The following is a 27,173-nucleotide window of genomic DNA, read 5'->3' as shown; positions in this document are numbered from 1 at the left end:
TGGGTGGAGGCAGAACTGAGAAGAAACTCAAGAAACAGCGCCCTGCAAAGTATCCTCAGGCACTCTTCCTCAGATCACGTGCACTGTCGCACTCCCTCGGGTGATTCGGGCTGGGTGATCCAGGTACCCACAACGAAAATGCGTTGTCCCTCTGCAGATGACGTGCAGGACCACTCCAGAATCTTCCGAAGTCCGGTCAGCCCAGCTGCCGAACCATGGCTGGCACGCTCGATTTCAACGCTGTCGCGGATGAAGAAGAAGTCGCTCGTGGCAAACTTTCTTCCCTCTCCTCTTCTCCTCCTCGTCTTCAATGGGTCTGAGCGGGAGACCAGAAGGAAGTCTCGAAAGTAAAAGAGCGGGGGCGGCGGCGGGCGTCACTGGTTGCCCGGCTGCGGGTCCCGCGTACCGGATCAGCGTCGGGGCGCGCAATAAACGAGCTCCGATTGCCGCTGTAAATTGGAGAGACTCGCTTTTCCCCTCCCTGGCAGCAGCAGCAGCAGCACAGCTGAGCCGGCAGCGGCGGCGGCAGCAGAGCCGATAGCGCTCGTCGAGATGTCGCCCGTCGTCGCCTGGTTCGCCGGTTGAGACCGACTGCACTCAGCCTCAAGACGCGGCAGCGGCCTAAGCGGAACGCGGATCCGATGCACAGGCTGATCTGTGCTGACTGGCTGTAGCCGAGAACAGCACGAAGACGAGGTGAAAAAAAGAGAAAGAAGATAGAGAAACCGAACCAGGCGTAGGAAGCCTTCTGGGGTTTCTCTGGTTTCTTTCCTAGAAGAAGAAACCCACAGCTCTCGTCGCCACAGCCTTCTCTTCTCGCAGGTCTTCTCACTTTCTCTTCCTTCCTTTTCGCCGCATTTTTCTTTTCTTTCTTACTTGCTTACTTGTCTCCAGTCTCGCGTGCCGCTATGTGCTCAAGTGTCCCCCTCGCGCACGCCGTTGGCGCCTGCACCGTACTACGCGAGTCTGATCACGCGTCTTTCTACGGTTGCCTTTCTTTTTTTTTTTCTCTCTCTTACTTTACCGTTGTCAGATTTCTTTCTTTCTTCCGGTTTTCTACGGCGGCCGAGGGCAGAGAGATACTTCCAGATCTGAGCGCGACTTACTCCCTACCCCCTCCTCACCTCTTGATACGGCTGAGTGAGCTGCGCATAAAATGAGCACCGCGCGGCTTTCCCCCCGCACTCCAATCTGGGCCAGCACATGCAAGGAGTTCTCCGGAGATGACTTAGTCGACAAGGTCCGCTCGAAAGCGTGCGCTGCTTACGGTGTCGGTTCCTCAACGCACTCTGGGTAACTCGCTTATACCCGAAGGGCCACGAAAAACACGCGCTGACGTGACCGAAATATGCATGTCATACTATACATCGCTAATGTTCGCGGCAAGTAAGTTTGCCAAGAAGGGCAGGGGTGTTACCACTCCGGCCAGTAATTTAGGAGGGCCGTTGACCTGCACTGTGGGAAAGAAGTTCGCAAGCGTCCGTAAACGCTTGTGCCTTGAGTGGGTTGAGGCGCTAGACGACCCGTGAAGGGCATGCAGACTTGGTTCATTCTCGAGCAATTCGGGACACGTGTAGAATTTTCGCTCGTCGTACCTGTTGACAGCTGCACAAGAGCTGAGCTGCTTGTGCTGTTCGTTGACGCACCGTGAGCTGACACCGCCAAGAACAGCCCCGACAAACGGTCGCGCATTGGGTACTCTGACCTCAGGAGAAGACGCGTCGTCTTGCACCATGCATGCATTACAGGAGCTCCCCAAGGCCTTTTTATCAACGAAATAAGCATGAAAAAACTAGTTGATCTAGCCAGTTGACTCATGCATGAACTAGCTGTCGAGGTGGGTGGTCTACTACGCAGTAGGCCCGAAAACAAAAACAATATGATTTGGTAGCTGCCGGCATTAGATTCGAGGCAAACGTTGGGCCAGGAGGCCTAGGCCAACCAAAGAAGCTGGAAACGACCCGTATATCTTCGTAACAAATATTTTTCTCCTCCCAGTGTGGGCACGCACGGGCGCTGCGTACAGCTGAAGGGAATAAATGCGTCAGCAAATGGCAGCATGCCTCCAAGGCTGGGTCGCAGTCAACCATTCGTGACGGAGCATATAAATAATTGGAATGCTGCTGGTGTCTGCTGACAAGTAATAGCAAATAAGCAGCGCCAGAATTCTGCTAAGGAGTGCAGATGTCAAAGGTAATGCGTGTTACGACCCCTCTGAAGAAAAAAAAGAAAACGAGAAGCGAAATGGGGTGTGCATCTTATGAGGCCGCGCATCACTTACTAAAGAAGATTCAAATTTCGAAAATGCGAAATTTTGCGCCTTTCGCGCTGTTACAATTATATAAGCGATGAGTTCCTGTGGCGACTCGAGAGCGGTGAATGAGATGAGCTGGACACCTGCTATATAATACGCTGCAGGGTGGCGTTTTAAAAATAGCGCTTCCTGTATAACCTGGGGCCTTTGCTTTTCTAAACAGACGATCTGACCACTACCTTTTCTCCCTTTGCTTTGAAATCCGCATATCGTCCAATACTCATCTAACAGTTGCACCTAGACAGAACTCAACTATGGACCACAGGCATGGAGGGTTACGAAAAAGGTTTGAATTTAAACTGTGGACATACGCAACGGACAACACAGCGATGGGGGTTAAGAGAAGAGAGCCCAGTGGGTCAGGGAAGAAACGCGAGTGAATGACGTCCTACTTGAAATAACGAAAAAGAAATATATAGGGCATATAATTTTTTTTTTTTTCGGAAAGTACGCCACAAGGCTTAAGTTGAGGAAAGGGGAATGGGATGCAGGAGATAGAAAGTGAAAAGAAGGAGTAAAGTCCAGTTGCGCTTAGGTATTCACAGAGGTTGGCGGTGTAGTGAATGTCCATTGTCCACTTCTCGTAATCACAATCGCGGTTCCAGCGCAGGCCCTCCTTCATGAGTAGCCGTTGTCTAACTGGAGTCGTCGCTGGACACGTCCACAACAAGTGAACCACATCACAGATCTCAGGTGCGGCGTCACAGTGAGGGCACCTTTCAGTCACTGGCAGATCTCTATCACGCCAACGATGTCGTACAGATGGGGTCGGAGCCGCCCTTACCCGCATCCGAGGGGATAACCGATGGTACCTAAAGTCGGCACGTAGCAGGGGCCGTCAGTGGGCAAGATGGGACGGGAACGGCTAAGTAGGTTTGGCTTTAGGTTTGTGGTGATACCGACGCCCGCAACTAAGCAAGGGTAACTAGAACGACTTGCGTGGGAGACTCCTCCATCTGGGTAGTTTTATGACAATGATGAAGATTAAACCGTTAAATGAAAGCACACACTTCAACTATCATCTTCGGGGGACCCTTATGCTGCGACGCTCAGATTTCAAACCACACTCTCCTTCACAACAATGCGCACCGTTTCCGTGGCTGCGGCTCACGGTAAAGCTCGAGAGAACCGTATTAAAGGACGCACTTGACTATTCGTGTACGGTGTTCGGCAGATAACGGCACCAGTCGGACATCAGCAGCCGCCTCAGGCTCTACACGACAGAAGCACTCCAAGCAGAGTCACGAAGTGTCTCTGCACTTCGTGACTCTCGGTGACTATGCAGCCGAACCAGCAACCTTTCTTTATCTCATCGCGTGCACTTATCGAGCCTCCGCCTATTGCACACAGAGTGGATGCATTTATTGCCTTTGGCGAAGCGCACTTGCTATACACATTAAGATAAAAAGTTTTGTATAACTGGTACGGTTTACGCGAAATGGATTCGTGTTCCGCTTGTTGTATAACCACAACAGCATGCCGCCAAGGCTGGGTCGCAGTCAACCATTCGTGACGGAGCATATGAATAATTGGAGTACTGCTTTCGGGCTCTTTCTTTTCTTTTTAGGAAGTGACTTCGGATGGCTGACTGTGATACTTATTACCGAGCAGCACACGGAACAACGGCTCACTTATTCGAACTTAGTGATGAACGGGAGACATCGGGGGTAACCAAAAGTTCCGGGAAATGCGTCGTAGCAATGAGAATAAACTGGCAACGCAGCCGCATATGTTTTAATTTCGTACCTTTTCTTAGTTATCTGCCACCAAATATCAAACGTAAGCGTACCACAACCCGTGCTCTTTGCGAAGTCCTAATTGTCTCTCGCTCGACTACTGTTCCCAAGGGTGCGGGATCGAATCCCGGCCTCGGCGGCTGCTTTTCGATGAAGGCAAAAAGCAAGGCGCCCGTGTGCTGTGCGACGTCAGTGCACGTTAAAGAACCCCAGGTGGTCGAAATTTCTGGAGTCCTCCACTAAGGCGTCTCTCATAGCCTGAGTTGCTTTGGGACATTCAAGCCTACAAACCAAACCTAATTGTCTCTAAGGGGCAAAACAATATCGGTATAACATAAAGCCAACGTCACTACTCCTCCCTCCCTCCCTCCCTCCCTCCCTCCCTCCCTCCCTCCCTCCCTCCCTTTACCCCCTTCTCTCTCTCTCTCTCTCTCTCGCGAAAAAAATATTGTTCGGCTCTCTTTTGGAAAAATGGTAAGCTTAACCATTTTGCTTGGACTGGCGACCCTTGACTTGACGACAGGGGCGCCCACTGTATGCATGAACAAGCGAAGAGGAGGTCGCACTCTTCGGAGTCACAGTGCGTCCGAAAATCCGTATACCCGAAGCCAAGTAGTGCAAGCAAGGGGGGACCTAGAAATGATGCTTAACATAGGCTATCATTTTATTTCGGTGCGCAGCCGCATCCGATGCGCTTGCATGGCTTAATGCCAGAACTATACAACTTCTGGCCAGCACTCGATGAATGCCGGCCTTCCCGATGTCAGCCCGACGTACAGTCAAAGTATAGCAAAAATTGAAAAGAAAAAGTTTAAAAAATACATGAATTCCTTTGCGAGGTATCTGGCTTTCCATAATGATATTTGTTTGCGAATTTATGCGATGTTTTTCACCATGTCATAAATTATGCTATTCCCACAAGTTATTACTGTTTTTTCTCATTAGCATTTTTTTTTCTGCAATTTATTTGTCTCCTGAGTCTCGTTAAACGTGTTGCTTAGTAAAACACATGAAGTATAACCTTGGTTTATTACTCATTGTACGTACCTCTTAAGGCGCAATAAAAGGACAAGACACGCTTAAATAATGATATTCTTTTTTTTTTCCTGTTTCTTTCGTGCAGTGCATAAATTTCATTTCGAACTTCGGCTCTGCTATTGCCATAGCCGCGTTCAGACCGGGAAAAATTTCGCGCGAGGAATTTCTAACTCATAACATCTAAAAACAAAGGACGACATACTTGCATTGCGGGCCCAGGAGTGCAACAAAAACAACGCTGTTCTAATAAAGCAGGAGAGGAGGAGAAGAGGAGGAAGAATATATGCGGGGAGGTTAACTAGTAGAAGAAACCGGTTTGCTACCCTGCACTGAGGGAAGGTGGTGAGCGGATATAAAAGTGCTGGGCAAGAGAAGGATGGGTGAAGTCAGTACAGTCACATCACAGCCGTATCGCGTCATGTCACATCACGCTCGTGATTTTCATGAAGCGGAGAAGTCGCAAAGAAGTTGGCTGCGCGAGACAAGTTAGGAGTTATAGAAGAGAATTAGTTTTGACATGGGAGCAACCAAAACGCATACCGTTTACTTTACTATAAGATATAGTCCTTGGTGTCCTTCTGATTGCAGCGTTTCTTGGCTGCTTATTTCTGAGCTGTTGCGCGCGTGCAAAGCGTCCGCAGAGCTGCGCATCAATGGAGATCACCGCGCAGTGTTCGTCGCCGAGAAAGCCTGCATTTTCCGCAGATGTGCTATGCACCAACGGCAAATCAAGAGCTCGGATATGCATCCACCACGGCGTCCGCGATAAAATGACTCCTCCTAGTGGCCCGCGCAGAGGCTTTCTTACCATTCATGGCCGTTGGCGAATTTCGCTTGCGGTTGTCGTAGCAGTGTCCCGTTTTTGAAGAAGCCCATGTCTTCGCCCGGCAAAATCCGAACCGTATATAGTGAAACGATCGAACAAGCGCTGGCCTATCTAGCCTAGAGCGGGACGCCGTTAAAGATCCTCCAATTGCTATCGGCAAATGCGGATGATAGAAATGCTGACGCCATGGCTGGCGCGCGGCAGTCACACGACGTGACGATGAAACTACTTCTTGCGTGTTTGCTTTTGCACGTGGCATCGATTTGCGAGATTTAATGAAAAAAAAAATCTTTACATTGAGCAAGACAAAGCGCCGCTTCTTCGCGACAAGAAATGCACAGTGCTTGGCAAGACGGAAGTCCGCATGTTGGAAAAAAAATATTTTAGCTTTTTTTTTTCGTACTTTGCGATAGATTTCAGCAAGATAAATTTCGGAAAATCAAGGAAACGAGCAACACGAGCGGATGCTTGGACCTTTGAGAAATCCAAATTTCTTTTCACTTTATTTTACATTTTCAAGCGCCATCCGCCCATAGAGGGACCATGAAAAACTAATGAATCCGGAAAAGGCGTCCCAACAATGGGCATCAGATCAGTCCTCTCCGCGAGTTAAAAAATGAAAAATTATGCTCCTCGCCCCTCACTCAACTCAGCGCACCCAGAAGCGCAAGAAAGAAAAAAATAAAACAGATCGCGAATTCGCCTCACCACGTTGCATCCCGCCCGCGTCTCTTGGATCCGCCCAATGAGAGGGAGCAGTGTAGGTCACACCAATCTGTTGCCAGCGGTAGCAAGAAGCACTATTCAAAAATTATTTGAAGTTATAGGATCCCCGTAAGCCTCCCTATAATTGATTCGACTATAGTCAAATCAATTATAATCAGATAGTCGAATCAAGTATACTCACAAAAACCACCTCTACTGATTTACTATATTATCATAAATATCTTTATCATATTACCATCAATAAATGCATTTTCTGTGTCCGCTGTAAGTGCGACGACTAGTTGTAGTTTCGTTGCAAGCTAATTACAAGAAAGGGAAACAAACTCTTCGACACAGCCTTCCTTGCCAGGTAAAAACTTTGTCCAGATGACGTTGGCTTAATGTCGGTCCAAGATTCAGCTTCCATTTGGGTTGTTCCTTCGTTCAGTTGAGCACATTAAAGGTTGTCTTCGTGAGCTCAGCTTAATCTCACTTGCACCCTTTCCGCGCCTTCTGGTAACGCGGGACCATTCTCTGTGCAATGAAGGAGATTACGTACCGAACATTCTGAACGTACACTATAGCTCACATAAACTTTTGGAAAGTGTAAAGCACTAAAAAGAAGGCAAGCACACTCTTTTCTGGTAAGATACACAGGCAAATAATACCTGAGAGTCGTGCGCATTGTGCACTTGCTAGAACGCCATGCAAATTTAGCACTTGCCAACTGCCACCTGTTTTGCATATTTGTATTCGCTACTTTCTCTCGTTTAATCCCGTATTCCTCTGTTTTCTTCGTGTCGCGAAACATCTGCCTCTGCGTTAAGCCAGACACATCAGTGACTCGGCTCTTTGCAGGATCACACCGTCTTTAATTTTCTTCCGGCTAGAATGGCCATGAAAACGCGGAGACATTACCGCCGTCAAGGAGACCGCTACTGGACGGAGACGCGTGCGGCTACGGAAAAAGAAACAATTCGGCGCCGCGTGATGGTCACGGCCATCGTTTGCGCAATCACGGCCGCTTGGCGCAAGGGTAGCGTCGTGACTGGCTAACCGCGTCCGTCGTGCATTTACTCGGCGGCGCCAGTGCTCCAGAGGCTTACGTTACCCAGAAGTCGTGACAGGCAGGTGCTTTCCTTCCGCCTTCAGTTTGGCCAAACGGAGCAAATCAAGGACCGTTTGTATACAAGTCGCCACACCCACGAAGAACGCTTAAGAAGTTAACTCAGAAGCGTCATCACACGGGGTGTGAGAGAGATAGCTCTAATTCGCATTTTTATAACTCACAGTAGAGCTGTAACTGGGCGGCCGTGTTGTCCTGAGCTCTAGACCGACTAATCACGAAGGAGAACATCATCTGTGGGACCATTGTCAGCGGTTGCAACGACGTGGTACGTGATGCATCCGGGAGGGAGCGGGGGAGAGGCGAGATTTCATGTCTAAAACTCAGTAACTACCTCCACAAACCTATGCTCAAGGTAGAGCTTTGTTCGTGGGACCGGCGCCTCGTAATGTCCTCGCTTTCTTTCCTACGTGACCTGCTTCCGCGTCTGAGGCAGCGCGACTCCTAGCCGTAGCGATTCCGCAGTGAAACTGCGTGCCCAACGACTAGACAGTACTTTCAAGAGTTTTTGAATTGCGCTTTAAATTTACCGTTCTTGGTGACATCGAAGAAAGCGGACAAGTTCGGCTTATGAATTTCTTTACCTGTGACGGGAACTATGACATACACATGGCGGCAAAACTAGCATCAATATCTCACATCGCTTCACGGGGACACCAGGGTCTTCTGATAGTAAAACGACACGGGAGTGGAACTGGCTTCGAGTAAACCTAGACTGATTAGTTTCCGAAGACGTCAAAGTTGTCGGCAACCGCGATAAACTTTCTCATGTTTTGCAACCACAAGTGAAATTTAACACTCATGATAGAGATTGGGGAGTGAAACTCCCTGGGTCAAACATCGTTCACAGCCGCAAAAAAAAAAAAAAAGAAAAAAGAACAGTCACTTCAAACACTGAGAAAAAAAAAAGTGTGTGCTAACGCATCACCCCCCCCCCCCCCCCTCTTTCTTCCTCTGTGGAGTGTCTTACGAATGTGAAAGTGGTCAGGTTTGCAGGTATGCGTGAACGGTACGTCTCCATTACCAACGTGGTGTCGACCACTGCCCCTCTGTTACGTAAGTTACTCGACCAGAATGCGCAGCGGCAGTGGTGTGTAGCGCTGTGTCCGTAACGTTTAGAGAGCCGGGTTCCTTCTCTGGGGGCGCTGTCCGTTCAGTGATGATTGACCAGAACCGAGCGGCAGAAACGGGCGATCGCAGCCGCTCCCGCGCGACGACGGACAACCACTTTGAGCCGGGCTTCCTTTGATATAACCTCGAAATAGAATCGAAACCTGCGTTCGCTTCTATGTGTGGGCCTCGAGGCGAGCACTATTTTGGTGGAGCGCAGCCCGGAAGACGCAGCCGCGGACGTCCCAGGAGAAAGAACGGCCGTATAGCAAGTCAACGCACTGACGCCCCCTCGGTTTATAATTGGCACCTAGCATTTTGTCGCGCGCGCGCGCGCGTGTGTGTGTGTGTGTGTGCGTGTGTGTGTGTGTGTGTGTGTGTGTGTGTGTGCGTGTGTGTGCGTGTGTGTGTGTGTGTGTGTGTGTGTGTGTGTGTGTGTGTGTGTGTGTGTGTGTGTGTGTGTGTGTGTGTGTGTGTGTGTGTGTGTGTGTGTGTGTGTGCGTGTGTGTGTGTGTGCGTGTGTGTGTGTGTGTGTGTGTGTGTGTGTGTGTGTGTGTGTGTGTGTGTGTGTGTGTGTGTGTGTGTGTGTGTGTGTGTGTGTGTGTGTGTGTGTGTGTGTGTGTGTGTGTGTGTGTGTGTGTGTGTGTGTGTGTGTGTGTGTGTGTGTGTGTGTGTGTGTGTGTGTGTGTGTGTGTGTGTGTGTGTGTGCACCCCCCCCCCCTCCTCCAGAAGCCCCACTGTGCGATTATGATATCTGAAGTGAGGGCGAATGTTTACTGTGCATTGACCAGTCGTTTCGTCGTACGTTACTTCCGTGTTTTCACGAAGTGTTTGTAATAAGGGTTTATACATTACATATACACACATGCTACCAGCGAAAGTCCACTGAACTTACGACAGGGGCTATCGACCCTTTGCAAAACTCTGGAAGTCAGCGTTACTGCACAGAAAAAACCCCTTCACCATAGCCGTCGAACCTGTTTTGGGGCGGAAGTTGGGTGCAGCGACGGATACTTAGATGTCCAGCCTGATATTATGCACGAACCTGGCGAGCAGAATTCCTTCGCTTTTGAAAACGAGGAGGAAGTATACATGCGGGAGAAACGATATGAATGGCACTTGCGAGGAACTGGCTTCGCCAATGGCCTCTTAACACCACAATCGCGGCAGCAGGAAATGGACGTGGCGATTGTTGTCACGTGGACATCTCTTGCACTGCAGCAATGTTGTGACGCATTAACTGTTTTCTAACTCTTCCCTTGTATGTACATTTACAATGTTTGACGCTAGTTAATACCTTGTATGAAGAAAGCAAGGAAAACACGCCAACAGGTAATGAGGACGTTAATAGAATAGGCAATATTGCATCATTGTTTATGGGTGCTGCTCGCGTTGCTAAAAGGATGCTTCTCATTTGAGGTTTCGTCCATTACTTGGGTGAAAACACTTCCTTACCGAATTGCGCACTGTTCTCTACTTCGAGAGCAGTCGCGCGCGCTATGTACACACTTTCGATCCGCGCGTCATTCACAGACGATTTGCAGAATTATTCAAACCTCTGAATTTGAAGGAGCTATTTCACTCACTCAGTGACTCACTCGCGCATCCATTCACTTACTCCCTCAATCGTCCACTCATTCACATTCACTCATATTCACTCACTCACTGACCACCACACAACCATGTGTTCATCACCTCGCTTCTTCCCGAGACACGGACAGGGCTGTAAGCTTGCCCAATTACCTGTTATCGGCAGCCTACTTGCCCCCGCAGCGTATCGGGAATGAGTAGCAGTCTGAAGGACACTGGAGATGCTTTCGGCGATGGCAGTGCGCTTGTGTATTGCGTGAGCTGTCTGAAAATCGGGCCCACGCCCCCTCGTCCTTGGACACGCGTCCTCTGTACGCATTCTGAATTTTATATTCAGTTTTGTGGTGCATCAAAAGTCCTTGCGCCAACGGACAGGGGCGTTTTTAGATTACGGTGGTGCCGAACGCTTAATGCAACGTGTGGGGTATGGTACGCAGCACTCCGCCAGCACTAAACGGTATCGTTCGCCGCTGCTGGCGATCTATACGCATTAGGGGATCCTGTGGAGAGGGCCGGTCGATGAAACTTGTTTCTTATGAGAAAAAAATTTACACCCTTCGTTTAAGCATTGTAAAGAATAGTGAGCGAAAGCACAGCTTTGTTGCCCAAAGCTTTACATTTTGTGGCAAAGAAATTGTAATTTCGCGCGGACTTAATGCGTCACAAAGGAGCTTAACACTATATATATAGGATCTCGTACAAATTGCATTCACTTATACTCAAATAGTTACATGGTGGCTGTAGCCGCGACAAGAAGGCTTCCACTTTTTCTATGTATACCTACTAAAGAGAAGCCTATATGATGCAACACGACTGCCGAATTATGGCCTGTTGATTAAGGTTATGTACTACCAGCAAATAAATATACTATAAGGAAGCATCGAAGACGATTATCAGAAACCCGTTGCGCACTCTTTCGCATATAACACGAAAAGAATAAAAGGACAGGTCAGCCCCACATTTCTTCTTGCTGGGCGCGTAACGAGAACCATGAGCTCATATAACGGCTAGGCACTACTTCCCAGACTCAATTTCTCTTTATTTTCTTTCTCCCCAAGTGACAAGTTATTAGATGTGCATGGCGGAGCAGTCAGTCGCACACAAAAGAAAAACATTTTTTTTTTTTTTTTGCGAAATTGACGCGCCCTTTGCTTGCGGCCTTTCCCCAGCCTCTTCCAAGCGCGAAGAGGAATATACCTAGCTTGCAAGATAATAATAACAATAATAATAATAAATGAGAAGGGGTGCAAATTACTTGAATTGCTTCTGAGGCGACATATTTCGTGAGAACCTCCCTGATTTTGCACTGAGGCTGAATATTAAGAAAACGCAACTAACTAGAGAAATAATTAACCTCCTACAATCACTTCTGCAATTCCTGCACGTTTTTACGACATTTATGTTCAATACTTTTCGTGACGATTCCACGAAGACGCTGGATTATCAGAAGAAACATGGCATAGGTTACACGAACTCAATTCGTTGTTACCTCAAGGATTCGCACGCAAGCGATTGATGTAAATAGCCTTGACTCTACGAGCTTTATAGCCGCCGAACGTCGCTGTTCACCAATACATCACCTGCTGCAACTAATATAGACGCAGGCATTGAAACGGGTGTTACGAACTGCTGCTCCGGACGCCAAGGCCTCAGGCGTTTTCAGGCTTCGAGAGTATACAGGCACTACAGCGGCCACTCACGAAATCGTGCTTTCCGATCAAGCAATCGTGTGTCCTGCGATTACGCGATACGCATCACGTGCTTGCCATCTTCCAACGGAAGCTCTCCGAGAAAAGTAAGCAGCGCATTTGCTTTTTCTACGTCCCGCTTGTTTATCTGCTGTGCAGACTAAACACTCCTACTAATTTTCCCTGACGTTCAAGAGGCGCCGGCGTTACTTGACGCGTCTGACGTAGAAGAGCACGTCGTCGGCTCAGCAAAGCCGCTACCTATTCAGCCACCAGACGGGGGAACAAATGTTCGAGTGTTGCCCCATGCCAACAAATATCAGCAGTTGTCCGACCGCGCATGACAATATCGCGCGCACGTCTTCGAAGAGGGCCTCGAAAAAAAAAAAAAAAACGCCATATTTTTTGTGAACACACGGGTCTCACGCATGCATAAAACTGCGACGAGGCAGTTTCTCTTTCGTCATCCTATATAGCGATCAATTCCGTGGAACGAGAGCTGTAGTGTCAATATTTGAAGGGTGTACTCACTTATCCTGCCTCGCCCGCATCGCAGGGTCCGGAGCTCTTCTAAAGCAAGCGCATTACGAATCGCCCGCACCCCAACCAGAGCAGCCCGGTAACTTGGCCTGGCAACGTAAATTGATAACAGCGATGGATAAGTCGACTTCCCTCCGTCGCCTGCGCCGCTGCACGGCTGAGCCACCCACCACTGACACAAAGTTTCGTATTTCTTGGTCTTTTTCTCTTTGAACGAGTCCCTCTTTTGGCCACACTACCTGATCGATGTGTTGCGGCATGACGGGGTGATAAGGAACTACGTCGATAACACCAGGTTACTCTTGAGAGACATAATGACCTGCCTTGAGCTCTCCTTGGTATCATTGAGTGCCGCAGTGAACTGATACGCGCGACATACTTCATACGACATATCGCTGCAACGGCAAGGAGAGCTTCTCAGCCCAGCTATGTGCCCAGATTATCTTCAGTACTAGGCTTCTAGGTAAACGACCTGGCCTAATCCTCACCATACAGGTACACCGTACATCACGTAGAGCTCGGCCCGAGTGTTCAGAACTGAAAGAAGACTAACGATATGCCGTTCTAAAAAAAATTGTGGTTTAGCTCTGGTTTACCCTAGTTGAATTGCGAAAGCAACGGCGGAAGCTTCCTTTGCCTGTTACATTATTCCCCTATCACGCCCTATCAGTGTGAGGTGCTACATTATTGGGAACACTTAAGCTCATCCTTTAAGGGTATGACGCGAGAACGTAAGCTACCAGCCCACATATAAAGCCACGCTTCAACCAAGTCGTATGGACGTGTCTGCGTGTCGTAGGGGTAACGAGAATGCAAACGGTTCTGGTAGGCATTTGTATATATATTGTGCTCCGAAATAAAATTTCGCTGTTAGTCAGCGCCGGTGCCCTTCCATTCTCCTGTGTATTTCCATGTTGTTCCTTGCTCTGTCCTTTAAAAATGACTTTTCTTCTCCATTTAGCGGAAGTGCTGCTTTACACGTGTTGTACGTTACGCTCAAACGGAGTTGGGGCGAATAAATTGGCCGTCGTTTTTATCATTTGTTTTTTCCAGTGGTTTTCACGCTTTGAGCACTGTGTAATGGCCTATACGGAGGAAAGTATAATACATAAAATGAGCAATGTTCGTCCAACGAATAACGTCAATCAACAAGTCATCTACGTCAGGGTAGCAGTGGGAAGACTTCCCTCGCTCCTCAGTTGGATTTCTTCGCTGCATTGTGCCTTGTACGCTGACGTCATCATACTGAGTGAGGGCATGTCGGAGACGAGCGAATACGTCGTCATTCTCAACGAAATACGAAACTGGCCGTAACTATATCAATCTCATATATAACTATATCAGACTGCACACATCGAGAGGAACACGATCGGCGCTAATTACCTGTACGATTCATGGGCGCATATCTTTACCAAGGCAATATAAGAGCGCAACGTTGAAGATGAGAACTCGCAGTGCGAAACCATGCACGTGTAAACAGCACACGAGTGGAAGAGACGCGCCAGCGTGTTACGTCACTTCTTGACTTCTGCGCAATGTATTTTTACAGTTATAGTGGCCGCTCGCCTGAAAGCAGTCCGAAAATCATGAGGAGCTTAACCGCGCAGTCATCCCTGTCCTCCCTCATCCGTGCCGAACCACAAGCCTCTCAAGCAGCTTTAGGCGATCTGCTGACGTAGTTGGCTGAACAGAAGCGCGTTGTGTATAGAGGGACCGGCTAAAAGCAGCACGTCATGTCAACCTTAGAGCTCGGTGAAGCTTCAGGTTGAATCTAAAAGCGAGGCTTCCGCGTCAGATAATTCTTTTCTTCCACCATGAACAGTTGCCACCCGAGGTGGAAAACGATCTCCACAAATTCTGGCTTGGCGAAAAAGACAACTCGTAACGACAAAACGCGCTTTACCAAGGCGCAAAACCGCACCATACATAGCTCTCAAGCTGCCGCTTTCAATCTGCAGTAATTTAAGCCGATAAGGCACAGAGAAGATAAGCCGCGCAGTCGTTACTTATAGCGTCAGCTGCTTACAGCGTTCTTAAGCTTGTCTGAGCAGTGCCATGGGTCAGCATCCCCCATCGCCCTGCTCAGCTTCCACGACATCGACGTTGCGAACCAGCTAAGCTTACGGGGTGTTTCTCAGAGCATCCTAGAGAGCACTACATGTTTTCTATTAACAGTACACTGTCGGTCCAACCTACCTCTTCATGAACTTGTTCCCGCCCAAGAAACGTGCAGACGAACGAGCGAGCGGTGGGCCCCGCAAAATCAATCCGGTTATAGCATAGGCGACGTGTACGATCGACATATATCAAGAAATGTACCACAAGCTGAACACTTCGCGAATGTTTTCTGGTTGCCCGCGCATATACTGGTAACAGAACACTTGCGTGGCACCTGATGTCATCATTTCCCTTCAGAAGGCGGCTGGCATCATCCATACCGAGGAATTCAGGCAGTGATGAGCCGGAGACCTCCACGCGGCTACTGAATCTGCTCGGCTGTGTGTATCGGCACAGCATGTGGCTGCAAGCGGCAGATGCAGTGATGGATATGGCCACTATACGTAGTGCACAAACAGTCACAAATATATGAATACAAACCCCATCTCAGTCAGACCCTGGCTCTAATTGCTGTCCCAGGTGAGCATTTCCATTTCCGTCAACATTTCCATTAACACATGCATAACAGTATCTTATAATATCCCACAGTTGCATCGTAATTACCTAAAACTTATCTCTGCGACCTGAAACTGAGAAAAATAAGTCGGGGCAAAGCTTACGGGACGGGAGTTTGTGGAAAAATAATTATTACTCCATTGCCTCGTTAGCATGCAAGCTACTACTCGTTCCAACAGAAGGAGCATGCATGTCTTCAACTTTTCAAGCTTTTTATGAACTTCGCGTCTTCCTTGAGCCTCACTCCCATATATGTTCTCGCATCTCCTCTCCTCGTTCACTGCTGAGCGCGGGGGAAGCCTGAAATATCTAACTGGTAATGGAGCCCGCGAAGCTCGCCTAACGCACGTACGCAAAAGAAAACAAAAAAAAAATAGCTTTCAGCTTCATCGAAACGATTTCGTGGCCTTCATTTCTTCGCGGGAGATGGCACATTCTGCTTATAAGTTCGAACACTGCAGTTTTAAGTGGAACCATCGCACATCTTTCGGCAGGCATTATAACTCGATACATTCGAAGAAGGCTGGCACGTTTCACGTGCCTTAAAGACATAAGAGAAAGCTCTACCGTTTTCGCCTTTTTCATGTGTGACGAAACAACGGCGGGAGGTGTACTTTATTGGACGCGTTTCTGAACAAGCACTTCGCAGTGGCAAGTGCTAGTTTCACAGATCTCGGTTATGATTTGTGGTTATAAGCCTTAGCTGCTTATACGATTGTCTTGGTAAGTAACAAAAAGGAGCGGTGTATACCGCAGATGATTTTGATGTACTGCACTCACAAAAAGTTGGACTGGCAGGTCTACATGTTAACGTCAACAAAATCAAAGTGTTGCACTAATGGCAGACGGTATAACCCATGAAGTACTAACCATGGACCCAGTATTGGACTGTATCGGAAGTGTATTGATCCTGTGTGGGGCCGGCCATTGTCAATACACTCCCAATATTCGGTTCAATTGGAGCTCGGCCGCTTCACTTGAAGTAATGTGATTAGCCGAGGCGAGTTATGTGAGAGTTTCGAGAGCGATAGAGGGATAGAACTCAAGCGCTTGTGAAAGAAAACAAAAATCACAGGTGATCAATGCGATTCATGCGGCAGTCTATGCACTAGAATTACCGGCTATACTTACAAAACGCTACAACTTCAGTGGCCGCGCGATGATAGCACAGGATAAATTACTCCAGGTGTTCGAAATAAATCCGGAGCCCTCCACTGCGGCGTCCCTCGAAGTCTACCTTTCGCTCGGGACGTTAAGCCTTTTACAAAATGCAATGATCACAAAATTGCACAGGCATGTCAAAGCCGTTTAGGCCTAGAGGTTAGGCGAAGAATCCGCTTTTTTTTTTTTTTAATCAAAGCTTGCCAAAGAAAACCACGAAGTAATCTGGTAAGTAGTTAGTGTACATCCACGCAGACCAGCAAGGCATTTTGTTTGGTTTGATTTATGTGGTTGAACGTCCCAAAGCTACTCAGGCTGTGAGAGACGCCGCAGTGGAGGGCTCCGGAAATTTTGGCCACCTGTACTTCTTTAACGTGCACTGACGTAACACAGCACTCGGGCGCCTTGCTTTTCGCCTCCATCGAAAAGCGGCCGCCGCGGCCAAAATTCGATCCCGCATCTTTGGGCACAGCAGCCGAGCGCCCTAACCACTGCATCACAGCGGTGGTCAGCAAGGTAATTAAGTTAGATCCAGGTAAGTACAAAAGGGAAGAAAACTCACGAGATAATTAAGAATGGGATGGACGTCATTTTACTGTCACTTTTATATGACAAACAGGCAGCATCTTCCAGAAATTTCTAAAGAATGAAGTAGGTAACCAATTTCTACGTAAAGAGCTCGAAATTGTGCGTGTGTTACCAGAAGCACTATAGGTATAATATTACAAGCAGAGCGACAGGAGATGGAAACGAACCTAATGGACGTGAATGGAAGATAAAGAAAAAGGGGACACGTGGAATAGTGAGTGAACGAAAGTTGAAATTACTTTACCAGAAATGAAAAAAAAAAAAAAAAGAAAACGTATCTGCATAGGTTTGAAGTATAAGCGCAGTTAAGAAAAAAAAATGTATTCCTTTAAATTAACAAAAGCCAAAGTTGGATACCATTGAAGGAACGTAGTCGAGGGCGACTGAAAGTGAACTCCAGTGACGAAATCTGCTGGAACAATGTTGCCGCGGCTCGGGCCCTTGATGTGCAGCCGACTACCCCCGCTGGATAATGATGGAGGTGGTTGTACGCTTTATGCTTTTTATATATAATCGCCTTGCGATACATTGAGCCACCTGGCTCTAAGCTCAAAACGTACCCTTTATTATTTTTTTTTTCATTTCTCCAAAGGAAGAGATAAAGAACGCACCTCTCTGAAGTCCTTTTATTTTTCGATGGTAGGGGGACTGGGTAGAAGAGGTTCAGATATGGCGAGGAGGAGGCTATAGGCGAGGTCACCGGAATGAACAAGGCACAAGGCCAAAGAGCCCGCATTCGCGAGCAATAGTCGCTTAAAACGTGCCACTTGAGTCATTCACTTGGTTTCTCCGTTTCAATGAGGATATCTTCCCCTGGTCTGATACTTTGCGGCATAGACTTCCACGCGACATTCAAAGAATAAAAGGTCACTTGACCCCCAACGACATGACGACTCAAGAGCGTTCCAAGGCAGCAGATGGCTACCAGCTAGAGAAATAAGAAAAAACACAACATCCGCAAGACAGTGCAAGCAATAGATACACGTACACAAGCGGCTATATGCAACTGAGTTTCTTAGAAACGACCCAGGGAGCCAGGGATAAAGGACTCGCTTCAGTGGGCACAACTGAATCTGATTACCTCTCTTTAAATTGCAAAAAGAAAATTCACGCCAACAATGCAAACAAACAAACAAACAAAAAAAAAAACACTGATACGAAAATTTTGAACTCCACTCTGCAGACACAACTTTTTTTTTTATTAGCGTTTTTCGAAGAATTGTAATTTAATTTGCCTAAAGGCTGCTCGCAGAGGACTGAATATATTGATTCTTGCTGCAGGCCAACTGTCGTTATCTTCATTTGCAATTTAAGCTTTGTGTAATATAGGTCTTAGTAGTTGACACTTCAGTTGTTTACACTCTGAGAAATTTCGAACAAATATTTTCAAAATTAAGCACAGAAAGCCTGCCATATGCAGACATATGCATCCAGGGTAAATTACAAAGCTGCCGACATACATGGACATTTATTGAACAATTTTCCCTCTACCGAGATAAGTAATTCTGAGCATATAGCTATGAGATATACCGGGCGAGTAACCTTTCTCATCCGGTATTTGTTATTGCCAATTTTGCAGAAAAAAGAAGGCAATTTAAATGCAATTGAAGGTAGCTAACTCACCAGTAGCAGTAGTAATAAACCTTATTTAGGACATATTGGTAAAAATATTAGCATTATTAAAGACTGGTTCGACTCAGTTGCACATTCCGTGGGGAGCGCGCGTGTTAAAATCGCGTTGGTTTGTGCATGGACGGGTGATCAGTGTTGCGTTTCTAGCGGCATTTAACTTAGCTAAATAAGTATGTTAGCGTCACGTCAACAAGCAAGCTAGCGGTTTCTGTTGCGTGTAGCATCTGCGTGTGTTGCCTTTCTTATTCGCGGCGGTTTGACGGTGAAAGCACGGAAATGACGGGTTTCCGAAAGCCAGACGCAGCGGGACGGATTCAGCCGCGGCGCCAGACAGGCAGGTGGCACGGCAGCGCGCAGCGGGAACAAAGCCAACTCAGCTTTGTAGATAGACAGACAGCGGCAGCAGCTCGCTTGCGCCGACATCGCACGCAAGTGCTGAGCGGAGATAAAACGACAAAATAAAGAAGCACTTACAGCATAACGCGCGGCTCTGACAGACTACAGGGCCACGTGAAACAGGTCTTGCAGGCCGCTCCAAAGCAGCTTCCCATTCTTTTCCTACAAGCTTACTTAGTTGTGCCGCCCTGCTGACCCCCCCCCCCCCCCCCCCCCCGTTTTTTTTTTTTTTTTTTTTAGCTCCGGTTTTTACGTTGTTGCGCCGCCGGCAAAGCTAGTAGCTGAAGCAAAGGAAGAGAGGGAGAGAAAGAACGTAAGAACAAGTGTTTGAGCAACATTAGGCAACATTGCAGACAGGGCGCCATCTATAAAGAAGCGACGGCATCGCCAGCGCAGATGTTTGAGCATAATTCCTCGTGGCGTCGCTACTTGTCTCGATAGCTACGCCGCGGGGATCTGAGCAGCTGACATCCGCACTCACACGCGTTATCGATCCTACACCAAGCTCTGCGCCGCGTCTGCCGCCGATGTGGCCGTTGGAAAAACCTCTAAAACAACTATTGAGTTTAGGAACAGGCTACGAAATACGGTGACTACTGGACCCTATAATATGGACACGCTATACCCAATTATATTTTATGCTTAACTATCTATCTTAATACACCTGATTACTCCACTTTCCACCACACGTCTACGTAATGTCAGCAGTGAAATACACTATCATAAAGATGCGAAAATGAAATTGCTCCACCTGGACAGGAAGTGCGATTTTCCTGCTGACTGCAAAACGCGCCCCACGTTGGGCGCCAATAAGGGGGTGTCATGTCGTAACGGTTCGCAATGGCAATTGGTGTGAAGCCCTGAGGGCAACGTGACCAACACAAAAGGCACGATTTAAAATAGCTATCGCACCAACAGCTGTAGAATTCCGTAACGAGACAGATAATGCATTGTTACATACTCAATTACTATTTCGCTGTCACCCAATGCGCAGCAATTTTCTAGTAATCCAGTGACCTTTTTTCTCGTGTAAATAGAAAGAAAGGAGTATTCTGAAGGCGAAGTCGAGCACGCTGCCGGCATTGTTGCTTATCACAACAGATGCAGCGCACACAAGCATATGTGCCCAGAAAATAAAGGGGTGTGACGTAATAATAAAGGACAAACGATCTCGAGGGATATGCGCTTGCTTTGTGCTCGTTCTCGCACATGTCGTGCACCACGTTTCTTCGAGCGAAGAAAAACGCCTTCGATTGGCGCCAAAAGGGCTGCTACACGCAAGGGCTTCATGCGGTTCTCCTGCTGCGTCATAGTTGAACCATGCATGCATGCGCGCGCTGTATGTAAGGCTAAGTCATTTTCGCGGGCAGCCGTAGAATGGCCCTTGAACAGATATGCCATCCGAGGAACGTACAACATTTAGTTTTTCCGAGTTGTTACGCGCGTCACAATAACGCGTGTCGCGTTAACACGGTTTCGGTTAGTACCATTTAGGCCAATGTTCTTTTTTCGTTTTAATTCTACTAGCACGTACGAAATTAAAATAAGCATGATTCCGAGGTTCTACTTCCAGTTGGCCCCCAAACGCGATGCTTTGATACTTGATTTTTCATTCTCCTTCTTTTGAGCAATTCTGAATGGATATCATGCTCCCGCCCTATAGCTGCTGCGATTCTGTTTGGGTTATGTCAGCTTGACAGATAGGGCACGAATGAAGGCAAACGGAATCTCAGTGCGGTCTCCTGTTTGCTGACTTACGTTCATGTTCAATCGTTCAAACTGGCCTAGCCAAATGAATTCGAATACGGCATACCATAATGGCGTAAGTTATAGCTATAACTCACATTTTGTAATAAACAGAATGCCGGATGTTTACACGTGAACATTATATTGTATACAGACAGAAGACAGGTAACGCAAGGGACGTTAACGAAGTAGTACTCGATTGACTGGCCGCCATAGTGAGGGAGATGAAAGGACCAAAAGGTCGATCTCTTCTGTTCAGAAAGAAAAGTTCACTTCACTGCGCAAGGCGTGTCCATATATTGCCATCGGGTCCATAAAAAAATGAAAAAAAAAAAAAAAGCGACCACAGTACGTCTGCAGCCTATGTCCTTGGTATATTTGTTAAATGCTTTGATCGCGTTCCTATCTGGCAATTGTTCAGACTAAAGTGAAAAACAAACAAACAAGAAAAACAAACAAAATGAACGTTATCCCCCGAGCGGCAGAGTGGTGCTGCCATAGCCGCACGTTGATTGTTAAACCGGGACTATGGCAGAGTTGTACACCCGGCCTAAGTTCGAAGCTGTCATCGCAAATATATATGAGAATAAGAATTTGAAACTTCACAACCAGCTACAGACAACCCAATGCATTCCAGCAAAGTGGGATATACAGGAATTCATGATAAGTTTCAGTCGATGGTCGAGGCTCGAACGCCGTGGAAAGTTTCAAAGTTCATATGATCAGATCCTTGGTATTCGGGGGAAGAGAGGCTGAAGGACCAGAGTGTAAAATAAGAAGCCCTTGAAGAAAGCTCACAGCTTTTCGCATAGCTCTCTTTCAAAGAAGGGCCAATGATAGCTGTTCCACGGCTCAACTTTGGCGCCTACATCTACGTGTACCTGCTTATTGTCTTTGTGGACAACATCGATCACCTTTAACTGGCGGATGAAATCGCGATATTCAATTGAGCTGACGCAGAAACCTTATAGCAATATAGCAACGTGATTTAGGTGTTTCTCTAAGCATTCATACACCTTTTTTAAAGCCCATTTTCGACATTTCGGTGACGGTTAACGTTTGGTTCATGTATACAGAGCTTAACATCCCGAAGCGACTTAGATTATGAGAGACGCCGTAGTGGAGGGCTCCAGAAGTTTCGACCACCTGCGGTTCTTTAACGTGCATGGACATCGCACACTACACGGACACCTTTCTTTTCGCCTCAATCCAAAGGCGGCCACCGTGACCTGGATAGTTCGATCACGTTTTATAACGTTACAAACAGGCATCAAAGCCGAACCTATAGCAATAAACCAAATTATAGACGACACGAAGCAATTAAACTATACACGTGACCTTTCGCTCAAAGGACAAAGTACTTTTGCATGGCCAAATCTGAAGTCAGACTATGAGAGCAAACATGAAGTCTCAGTGATCGCTCTCTTGGGGATGTGTCAACGAGGCCAAAAGTAAACTACTGCAATGTAGTGCGTCTAATGCACACCGCTCGCACACTCATCTCTGCGGTGACACCTTTTTAAAGGCCTTTCTAAGCTCATGGTGTGAAAATCTCGCTTCTGCGAGAGTTGTCCGCGAGATTCCGCGAGATGTGTTCGCGAGATGTGTCGGGTCCCTGGCAAGACGTTGCAATAAGCTCGGACGTAAGCATAATTTCCCCTGTAATGACGTCGCAGCAGGTTTTTGAGGACGAAGGCAAATAAAAGAAAGTAATGAAATTATAACGAGTATAGAAACACGCAAGATAGAGGAATAAGAGAAGAAGGAGGAAAGGTTTTCGCCATTAAGCTCTTAAGCGAAGCTAAGTGCGATTCTTTAATCCCTAATGCACAAGAAAGCATCACAATTTGATACACGGAATAATTCGCACTCTTTCCCAATTCATTTTTGAACAGGAAGTGATGCCACATATCATATGTGGCATCGCTTCATGTCATGTTCTGACGTCAGCATCCTTCTCCCTCCCTCCCTCCCTCCCTCCCTCCCTCCCTCCCTCCCTCCCTCCCTCCCTCCCTTTCATTTTTCCGACCGACGGCGTATAACACCCCGCAAAATCCTCGCTACGCTCCTGTGCCCGGACTATCCAGTTTTAGTGGGAAAAATATTGCTCAGTCTGCAATAAGGTTTCAAGCTGACTAAAACGGGAATGACGGCTCCTCTTTTACGAAGAAATCTTGCTTTAGAAGTTCTTTCCTATGTCAATATCGAGAATAATAATTGAGACCAGAGTGAACTGTCACGCGGGCAGTACGTTGTGCGCCAGGCAGCAGTGGTAAAGATGAGCCGACCATTGTAGTCGAGGTTCATCACTGTCAAGCAGTCAACCCGTCTCTCGATGTGAACATATTACGCAGTCGAATAGTACGCTGTATATCTTGGAGCAGCGAGATGATCGTGAAAGCGAACTAATCGAACAATAAAAAACAGGCCTCGCTGTGTGATGCGGCCCGCCGGCTCCGAAAATTTCAACCATTGTTTCAAAAGAACGGATGAGCTTCACGAGTCAGCTTTACAATTGGGCTTGTTTCCCAGCTAAAATCAACTCCTCAGACGGTGTGCGGTCTTTGTGAAAATGAATAATAATGCACGAACGTCGGGCGGACGTCAGCTTCCCCCAAGAGCGAGGCGCTGGACTATACCCGCACTTATACCATCATCTCCACGTCTACATTTTTTTTTTTTTTTTCACTTTTGAGGCTTCGGAACTGTGGTATTGATCTTTGTATCCTTTCAGTAGCTTCCTTTTAGTCATCCTGAAGCGATGCCCGTCCAGAATATAGGTATAATGAAGTAGGCTCCGCTTTTCTTTTCCACAAAGAATGGGAAATGATTGTGGGCATGATGCTTCATATGCGATGTGTGTACAGCTTGTGCGGTCGAACAGGCGTCGTCGCCGTCGCTAATCCAAAATAGAGAAAAGCGGCGTCACAAAAAATGCGCACATGAATTCATATCAAAACTGTGACGCAACCATTCCAAAATTTGCACATCTTCCCCAACATCAGTTTTCGGGCTTGCAATGAGCGCGTAGAAAAAGTTTCCAACCGGTCATTTTTCAAAAGCAGGACCTCTGAACCAGCTGTTAACGCACTGAGGAACCAGTTAGGGTCAAAATTGGGCCTTAGCCATAATACTGCGGTCTAACGTGGCCCAGCCAACTCGGTCAACTGCTAGAATGTTTTGTCGCATTTTCTGGTTTCTTTCGTAATTTTCTTTCGCAAAATGAGCTTCTACGGAGAGTAGTATACTCCTAATTATGTTAAATTATTCGAAGCAAGAGCTATGTTAAGAAAACGCGCCTTTGTCGTTTATTTTCTCTTGCAAGATAAATATATAAAGATGGTAATTGACATAAGTGCTAATATTCAAAACGTGAATTGTGAAACGTCTATGTAGTTAGCCATTTATTGCTCAGTACCATGAGCGCACAAAAGTCGTACTAATAAGACGTAAACGATGAAATTGCTTACATTAAGTTTTGACCCCCCCTCCCTACGTTCCCTAATTTGCTTTAGTTCTCAAATGCAACATAATGCATGCTCAACATTCGGGCACTTTCCGCATGGCCTAGCGCGCGGGTCAACTGTTCCTGGGAAATTCAAATAAGTCATAAACGTACACTTTACCGAACAATAATTACCACAAATATTTCCCATGCGAAATGTTCGACTAAAAATGATTTTCAGTAATAGTAGGCGAGAGATTGAGCACTTTTCCGTTGACTTTCCCGAACCAAAGCAGAAAGAGGCCGTAATAAGCCCAAGGCAAGCGGGCCTTATATGTTAATGCTTCAGTATTAGAGGCCCCATCGTGAAGAAAAAATGGCGCCAGGCGCCAAATTAGTGTTGCGACACACCACCTGTCAGCTTTGGCAGGTGTCAAAATGGGGAGAGGGAATCCTGTGCTCCGCTTGTAGGGGATATATTTAAAAGGCAGGAAGGAAGGTGGTCGCCGTTAAGAAGAACCGTTCATGGCAATGAGATTAAAGAAGTGACCCGTGAAACTAATAACGTCCAGGAATGCCTCAGCAGAAGTACCCCGCCGCGGCGGCTCAGTGATTGGGGCTCTTGACTGCTGAATCCAATTAAGGACGCGGGTTCCGCGGCAGTCACTTTGCGATGTAGGCGAAAAGCAATGCTCCCGTGTGCTGTGCGATGTCAGTGCAAGTTAAAGAACCCCAGGGAATCGAAATTTCTAGATCTCTTCACTATGTGATCCAAATCCTGTGATCCAAATGAAATCAAACCAGACTCAACGAAGATGAATACGCATAAGAAGGGCTCAACAAAAATAAAAAGAGTTTGGAATCATTCAGTAAAATTAAATTGCAAAGCAAGTAACAGAAACGAGACGCCCTAATACTAACTAATGCACTGTCATAAAAAAAATTGTAACTGATCGCCCCAGTATATTTTATATTTCGTTCGGGGCCAGCGCTGAAGCCATGAAGCTGCAATCCACACCGGAAATATGCATGCCACGTGCAGATTTGCGGCCAAACAAATTATCTTGTGGAACTTTACAGTTGTACTCGCTTTGCTGTATTGGTTCAACTATATGCATTTGCAGACTTCGTATACCTTAGACGAATGGATGCGTAAAGCTTTTATTTCTAGGAAAAGGATCGCTACCGGCCGTAGTTAAAAAATTAACAGTTACTTCCCCTCTGAACTGTTGTTCGGGGTAGTAACTGAAGCAGGAACTTTACGGCTGTTGACCTCCTTAGGAACAGCGCACCGTATAATCAGTCGATCTTTCAGACACTACTGGGGAGAGGCTGCTCTCGCTACGATATATGCCAACTATATTGCACATCGTGCAGGGGTGCTAGGTCGTGTATGGCGTGCTGGGATGGGCATCTCGTCATGTTGTATTGTGGAACTTTGCATCTGCCTTGAAGAAGAGATGGGCAATTCCGTACAAGATGCTGTAGGCCCGCTCTACACTTTTCCTGGCAGAGGGCGCATCTGTTGTGCGTGAGTATCTGGCGAGAAACCGTTCTTGAAGTATATGCGTTGCTTTGTTTAATCATAATCGTCATCAACAACAACATCATCACCAGACTGACTACACCTACAGCAGGGCAAAGACATCTCCCATTTTCCTTCAAGTAAAAACCCGGTCTTCCGCTAGATGCATCCACTTGAGCCACTTGATCCCCGCAATCTTCTTAATCCCATCTGCCAACCTAACTTTCTGCCGACCCCTGCTACGCTTTCCTTCCCTTGGAATCCAATTTGTTACCCTTAGCGACCAGCATTTATCCTCTCTTCAAACTACATGCCTTGCCCATGTCCATTTTTTCTTGATTTTTCCCTAGAATGCCAATAACTCGAGGTATTTCTCTGACCCACTCTGTACACTTCCTATCCCTTATTGTTGCACCTATCATTTTTGTTCTATACCTCCCTGCGTTGCCCTCAAGTTAAGCGGAACCCCTTTCATTAGACAGGCAAAACAGAGTTGCTATATACTTTCCTATTGGGGTACACTGTAAAAAAAAAAAAAAAAAAAAAAAAAAAAAAAAAAAAAAGATGAAAAGATGAAAAGATGAAAAGTACAGACGTTTTCTGGCAGCTATCATGTCAGAAATTTCCTGTTCTGCTATGTTTGCTTACTTTTTTTTAATTTTTCTGTGATTTTACAGTTTTTTCTGTTTACAACTGACAGAATTTGTTTTTGTAAATTGACAAAAATTTTCTGTTATACGGCGTTTTTGTTTTTTATTTCTGTTTTCTTTTTTCTGTGGCCGTGAAAATAATGATGCAAATATATATATTTTTTTTACTCGTCTTTCATTTTACGTTTTCTGCCTGTAACAACAATAAAATTGCGTTAAGCGCCAATTACTTCAATGAACACTATTTTAAAACGAACGCCTGGCCAACTACATCTCATGAATATCTCTCGGCGCTGGCAATACTCGATGGCACCCATAAGGCTGGCCTCTTAACAGCCGCAGTCTAGTCACCGAAAAGAGGCAAGTGGAAAAATGCGTAACAGATACCACTGTAGCAGGGAGCCAACCAACAACGGACCTCAATGTGGCGTCACTAGATATCTTCTTTCGATCGAAATTGTTACGCAGCCGATCATCGGACAGCGTCTTCGGTGTTGTCATACCATTTCGCTTTCTATTCAAAATTTACTTACTATTCAAATAAAAATCAGTTTGCGGTAGGAATTAGAACAGACAGCAAAAATATATCGAATTGTTTGCCGTCGATTCAAGGTTTCGGCTGGAAAACAGAAAATTACTGTATTTTTCGTGAACGTATTTCGATCAATGAAGTAGAACAGATTT

The 27,173-nt window shown here is 46.7% G+C and overlaps 1 protein-coding gene across 3 annotated transcripts in view; it reads right to left on the bottom strand.

Annotated features, from left to right (window-relative positions):
* The window catches only part of fray (oxidative stress responsive kinase frayed), a 156,476-nt gene that overhangs the window by 117,088 nt on the left and 12,215 nt on the right, over positions 1-27,173 (bottom strand). The window contains exon 1 of one of the 3 annotated variants that reach the window (XM_084595356.1): positions 12,665-12,699. The exons of 1 other annotated variant lie outside the window; for it this stretch is intronic. In XM_084595356.1, coding sequence (XP_084451482.1) covers positions 12,665-12,684 — 20 coding nt within the window. In that variant the 5' untranslated portion in view covers positions 12,685-12,699. Of the gene's footprint in view, positions 1-5,896; positions 5,980-12,664; positions 12,700-27,173 lie in introns of those variants that run through there. One more of the 3 variants, XM_084595352.1, reaches the window with a different exon arrangement.

This window comes from Amblyomma maculatum, chromosome 2 (genome assembly GCF_055883805.1).
Source record: "Amblyomma maculatum isolate TAMU_Amacu chromosome 2, ASM5588380v1, whole genome shotgun sequence".
Lineage (NCBI taxonomy): Eukaryota > Metazoa > Arthropoda > Arachnida > Ixodida > Ixodidae > Amblyomma > Amblyomma maculatum.
The sequence above is the reverse complement of the archived record's forward strand: the minus strand, read 5'-3'. Positions and strand labels throughout refer to the sequence as shown.